General features: G+C 40.3%; 2 protein-coding genes across 2 annotated transcripts in view; one reads left to right on the forward strand and one right to left on the reverse strand.

Moving 5' to 3' along the window:
• LOC145502920 (U3 small nucleolar ribonucleoprotein IMP4-like) overlaps window positions 1-951 on the forward strand; it is a 45,857-nt gene extending 44,906 nt beyond the window's left edge. Inside the window, exon 9 of the transcript XR_014051403.1 lies at window positions 875-951. The gene's annotated coding sequence lies outside the window, so the exon portion shown is untranslated. The remainder of the gene's footprint in view (window positions 1-874) is intronic.
• Window positions 952-5,203: 4,252 nt separating this feature from the next.
• On the reverse strand, window positions 5,204-5,760 carry LOC145460138 (uncharacterized). The gene has a single exon (XM_081444870.1). The coding sequence runs from the start codon at window positions 5,550-5,552 to the stop codon at window positions 5,229-5,231; it is 324 nt and encodes a 107-aa protein (XP_081300996.1). The 5' UTR covers window positions 5,553-5,760; the 3' UTR covers window positions 5,204-5,228.
• Between the last annotated feature and the right edge of the window lie 274 nt (window positions 5,761-6,034).

Here is a 6,034-nt window from a genome sequence, read left to right on the forward strand (position 1 = left end):
ATGTACAGCATGTAGGCCTCCAGCCACGTCTGAAATGAGTCTATAACGGGTTTTCTTTTCCTAACCACGGTGACCAAGGAACCCATGGGACATGAAGACAAATCGTCTAAGCGGAGCTGGATTTCAGGGGTCTGGGACTGGTATAAGTTGTCAGGTAAGAGTAAGGCAATATCAACGTACTCACCCCGGAGTATTTTTTCCCCTATATGCCGGTCCACTGGCCTCGAAAGACCCAAAGGAGACGCCATACCCGAAGCAGCGAGAGTTTGGTTGGAGGGCGCTGTTTGTACGAACGGTGTGCAGAGCGTTGTGCACAGACTGGGATATAATGTCCTTGATGGCAGAACGCTTCGCTGGACTAAGGGCGTCTCGAGCTCGTTGATTGCTAATCTGATTGGTTTGCAAGAGATCTTCCTCTGCATCTGACTGCAGAGTGTCCCCGATAGAAGACAGCGAGGCGCGGTCGAAGAGGGCGCTGTCCTCCGAAATGCTGCGACGTCAGCTTTGCGTGGCGTCGATTCCACCAGCAGCAGTGGACGGCCGTTGCAGATCTTCGTTTGGATTGACTGGCCTTTCCCGTCGATGCTCGCTTGAGTCGGGCTAGGAGTTGCCTTTTGGAGCCCGTTATGGGCAAATTTAGGGCTTGAAGACGAAGTTTTAGGACCTCGCTGGAGAGCTTCGATAGGTCCTTGCTTCTGGTAGCGCTCTTAGCACTGTTCGACGAACGGCGAGGGGGAGCCATGGAAGGTTTACGAAAATTTAACGATAGATTTACAGAAACTAATAGCCACTTTGCTTAAAAGAACTCAAAATGGACTCTGAACAGTTGTTCAAGCTTTTATAGGTAGACGTTCGTCTGCTGGTAAGCCGGTAGAAAAGGCTGTACTACCGAACAGCTTACCCTAGCACGTGTAACGTCTTAAACATGAATGGTGTTTTAATGCTTTGCACCAATGCTATGGTTCGTTATAACGCTCTGAAGGTAACAAAGCTACAATGTTTTAGGTTTAGCTACAATAAGGCTCACAGTATGCTGACCCTTGGAATACAACTGCTCAATAGCTTTACAGAAAGCGATGCAGCCATGAACGGCTCCTTGAGAACGTACGTCACACGCCATTAATTAACTATATTTTCCTGGTGTTACAGTAAAATCTCAATTGTGATGTCAATTGATAAACAAATACATGCGACTTTGTGTGCTCGTGGCGAAGATATTGTGAATAGAAACAAAAACTGAACTAAACACAGCAAGGAACCCAATTGATATATTTTTGGCAATAACTGTTTATAGTTACCTGTTGGTCTCTAATTGGACGCCGAAGAAGCTTAGTCCTCAGCAAACAAATTAACGCGGCATGGTCACTTTGGTGAAAATATTATGAAACTCAACAAAACAAAGAAGAAAAGAATAAAAAAACAAGCAAAAGACAGAACCGAAAAGAATTTACTGGACGTGCATGCTTGCTGGTCTAGCCCTCGCCAAGACTGTTTTCTAAGGGTACCTTCCTTTGACATGATCTGGATCAGGATCAGTGATCCAAGATCTGTCTGGATCATGATGCACCAAAGGAACCGATGAGTTCGTGGTCAGGGTTGGATTCATCGGTTTCTTTGATGCACCATGATCCAGACAGATCTTGGATCACTGATCCTGATCCAGATCACCCCTAAGGAACGCACCCTTAAAGTCTAAATGGGCGGTCCACTTTATTTCCAAGACGCAAGGAAATGCAAACTCACACAACTTAAAGTAATCATCACAGTTTCGCAAGGATTCATTTCTTTACTTTTCAGTTGGAAGAACAATCATTTATCTTTGCACTGTTAACTTCTAAAGATAATCGTGTTTCTTAGCAATGATTCAAATCAATTTAATTTATTTGCACTTTAATGAGGAAGTGTATAGAGCTTTATTACATTAGAACGGTGAAACGCTTCAAAGCTTTAAATGCAAGCAGAGCCAATATCTTCCTCTTGAAATAGCGAAAACACAACATATCATTTTAATAGTAAGGTTTACATATATAAAGATGGCTTTCATTATCATAAGCAAACCCTAAGCTGGAGGTCATGAAGAAAGGAAACGCTACAGAAATACCCATTAATTTCTAATTCCAATACGTTTTCACAATGTTGCCCTCTACTTTATGTACGCGCTGGTAACAACTTCCAAGACAGCACTATCAATAGCGGTTAAGTTTCAGAATTATAAAAAGAGTATTTTCTCTATTAAGCTGCTCATTTATTCCTCCCCGAAACTTTAAGGTGAGGTGTCAACTGTTTTTCCTCGTCAGTTTACATTGCCATGGCGATCGCATTTTGCCATGTAGGTTAAACAATATTTGTCTTTTTTGCCAGTTTTCTTGAACATGTGTCTGCTTGCCGTCATGTATGGGTTAGGTTATGCCCCATAACTGGCTGGATTTTACTTGTTTTCTTCGTACAAACTTCTGAATGGTGCGCTATCATTTGCCATGCGCATGCAACCTACGAAGACCTGTGATAGTCTGGGACAGTCAGGGCCGAATTTGCTGAGTTCGGTACCAAGCCCCTATATTTACTCTGTTATTAATTAAGGGGGCTAAATGTAGATTTGTCAACGGTAGGGTGAGAGTTTTGAGAAGTTAAAATCCGGCCAACCTTCGATTTTTGACAAACTACGCCACAACAGAGGTTACCATGGAATTGTGTGGTAGGTTGTTTCCTTCAAGAGGCTGATTATTAGAAATGTATTTAGGAACTTTGCCTCCCGTTTCCAATGCATTTTAATGGTACACTACAAAACCAAGATGGCGGGTATTGTCTGTACATGTGCATGTATAGGGCTTATTGTTAACTAAGGAAAGCCTCCTTAAAGATAATATCGTTATATTAGATTTTCAGAATTCTTGTTCTCAATACTGTCAATCGGTTTTACTGAAATGTAATCAGTGACCTTGCCTAGTCTTATTCATTGATCTATTTATTATTCTTTGTTTGAAGATATCAGCACTGCCATGCTACTTTGACATCCGAATGAAAGTAAAGGTACATGTGAATAAATATATCTTAATAGATGTTTTGGTGTGTAGTATCGCTGTTTATTTTTTTCTCAAGCATCTGAGCGGGCCGGATTCCTAAATCCTCGAATTTGATTGGTTAATCATACGCACGTGACCGGTCCAGCTTTTTACGATACGGCCCACGGGCCCGAATTTTTCTTCGCAGCCTAAATTTCGCTCCTAAAAGTTGGCGGTAATCGTCAATCTTTTGCCTTTTTTACACGTCCATCGACGATTAGTCAACGCAAGTTTATCTCTGTTCACTTTAAAATGCCAAGGAAAGTCACTGTAAGTAAATTCAATGGAATGTTTTGAAGTTGTGAGAGTTTGCTTGGTTGTTAGTAGCTTGACGCTGTAATGGCGCGTAATCCTGTGTTTCTCTCGCCATAAAATTTGAGTCAATTTCAGTCGAGTTTACCTCTCTGATCGTTGCTGTATTTAGGAGAATTTCTGTGGAATACACTTAACGAATTTCCTCGCTTTCTGCTATTCAATTTACGGTAGAAAAGTCTGATTTCAAGTGATTTTAAAAGCAACGACTGACAGAAATTGTTTTTGTAGTAAAACTTCAAACTTCGCACGAAATTTCACACTGCAAAATAATAATAATAATAATAATAATAATAATAATAATAATAATAATAATAATAATAATGGCATTTCGGGCAGTATATCCACAGGGTGGCTCTTCGCCTGCCCGATGCTAACTAAATTTACAATTAAAAAGATATCTAAGAATTTTAAGAATTTATATCTATATGTAAACGAGATAAAATTGTGTTTTAAGATATGCTAAAATAAGTAAATGAATAAATAAATAATTAAAATTATGCCAGGTGTTCTAAAGCTCTCTTAAAAATAATGTTTTTGGTGTCTTTACAAAATTTAATATAGTCTTGGCAGCACCTCACGTTGCTGGGCAACGTGTTAAATAAACTCGCAGTCTGGTCCTGTAGAGTATTATTAATTAAAGATCTCTCTAACTGAATGCTGTTACTAGATCTTAAGCATCTTTCGTGTTGAAATACATTAAGTTTCAGATAACTTGGCCAATATGGGTTGTGAAGGGCTTTGTGAGTTGCCTTAAGTAGGTTCCATTTGCGTTGTTCCTTTACGGGAAGCCATTTGAGTTTCGTAAGGATGTCTTCGGATGACACAAATCTACCAAGCACAAAACTAGCTGTAGCCTTTTGTACTCTCTGGAGACGTTTCGTTAAATAATCTGGGAGTGAGTGGTATACTATGTCATTATAAAACAATTTTGGAGAACTTAACTGGTGAAATAAATGCAACTAACACAACGTAGTTCGAAAAAAATCTGTTCTTTAATACATGTTTCTTAATTTGTCTACTATCTGAGTTACTCGCTCGTTGCCGAGAGTTTTTTTACAAATCGTTAGTAGACGGCGCGGAAGCCGATTCAATGATAAAAGTTGCGTAAACAAACCCATTTGTAATCTGTGAAACCAATTTACTGCAGGAGAAAAAAATAAACATGTTATTTGCCGGCTTAGGGTCGGTCCGTATAGTGAAAACCTGTGAGCTCGGGCTTGACCTCGACCTTTCAAGACCTCGGTCACAGTTTTTCACCATACGGACCCCCCAGCCGGCAAATAACATATATATATATTTACGAGTTGTGCCGTATTTTGACGAGCAAGTAACAACGAGTAAAATATTTAAAGCGATACTGCGCACCAAAACATCTAATAAGAGATTTATCATCCAACTCTGTAGTCAATAATTTATCAATGAAAGAGGGAGAGTGTGACAGTTTTGTGCGCGCGCGCCGAACTGTGCGGCTGATAGGTTTTCTATTGTAAAAATAACTGTACAATATTGCTGTATAATTGTACTGTTATTTGGACGGTATTCGCTGCAGTTGGATAATAAACGCTATTATGCAGTTTGGTTAATATCACGATGTTACGCCTGAAAACTTTTTCAACCTTTGGTTAGAAAGTGGCATTTTATAAGGATTATCAATAATGATGAAACGTCTATGTTGAAAGTTCATCGGATGAAAATGTTAACATGGGGATTAGCCACATTTTTCATTTGCCAGACGTTACACCACAAGGATCGCTGATGGGAAAGTCTTTCCCCGTACAACCGTCGAAATAGTAGTATCCGTCAACTTAGAATGAGACTGAGAGAAACACTAGCCCACAATTTGAACCATCACTAGGTCACGCGTTTGACAATCTGACAACTGACGCTCCCTTCCTGCCAATCAACCAAACTTCCTGTTCCCGGATTACATATCAACCAGTTGTTTATGTTGCTCTTGATGAGGACCTGTCTGCCAAGTTGTTTCCACAGAGAGAACTGCATGGCGTTGTAGTCTGTTTCGCTCAGTGGTGGAGTTGTTGATATGGGAACATCCGCTTGCGGGTTGGCTGGCCAATTTGGTCTTGGTGTGACTGCGTTTGACCCAACCAGGAAAAACTCATGATTAGTGAAGGTATGGCTCCACACTAGAGTACAGCCTCCTTCATTAGTCTCCATGTCACAGTAAGCCTTGAACGCGTTGGTATGGGACCCACCGTCTGGATTAATCCAATAAACTCTCGAGAGAGGAAGGGGAGATTGACTGCGCAGGGTCTGGCACGAGAGGACTGCTAAAGATTAAGTGGTACCTGCCCCTTGTTAATCAATATAATATACATTTCTTGTCAATTGTAATAAGTCAATAAGGCACATCAAGAGAAACAACATAATCTCTCGGTCAGATAAGGTCAAACTCAGTAAAGACATCTGGATTTATCAAACTCTTCATTCTCTTGATATAGTGCTACTTCGCATAACTGTGTCGCATGGCATAATTCTGAGGCAATGTTAGGTTATAGTTATTATTATTATTATTATTAAAGATTCGCACAGCTATTGATGATATTGAAGCTGGTTTCGTCATTGGCTCCGGGCAACAACAAGTTGCCTAGGGAAGCCAAGAAACACCCCTTGTTTACTTTTTCTCTTCTTTCTACATC

The sequence above is a fragment of the Orbicella franksi genome, chromosome 11 (assembly GCF_964199315.1).
Source record: "Orbicella franksi chromosome 11, jaOrbFran1.1, whole genome shotgun sequence".
In the NCBI taxonomy this organism is placed as follows: domain Eukaryota; kingdom Metazoa; phylum Cnidaria; class Anthozoa; order Scleractinia; family Merulinidae; genus Orbicella; species Orbicella franksi.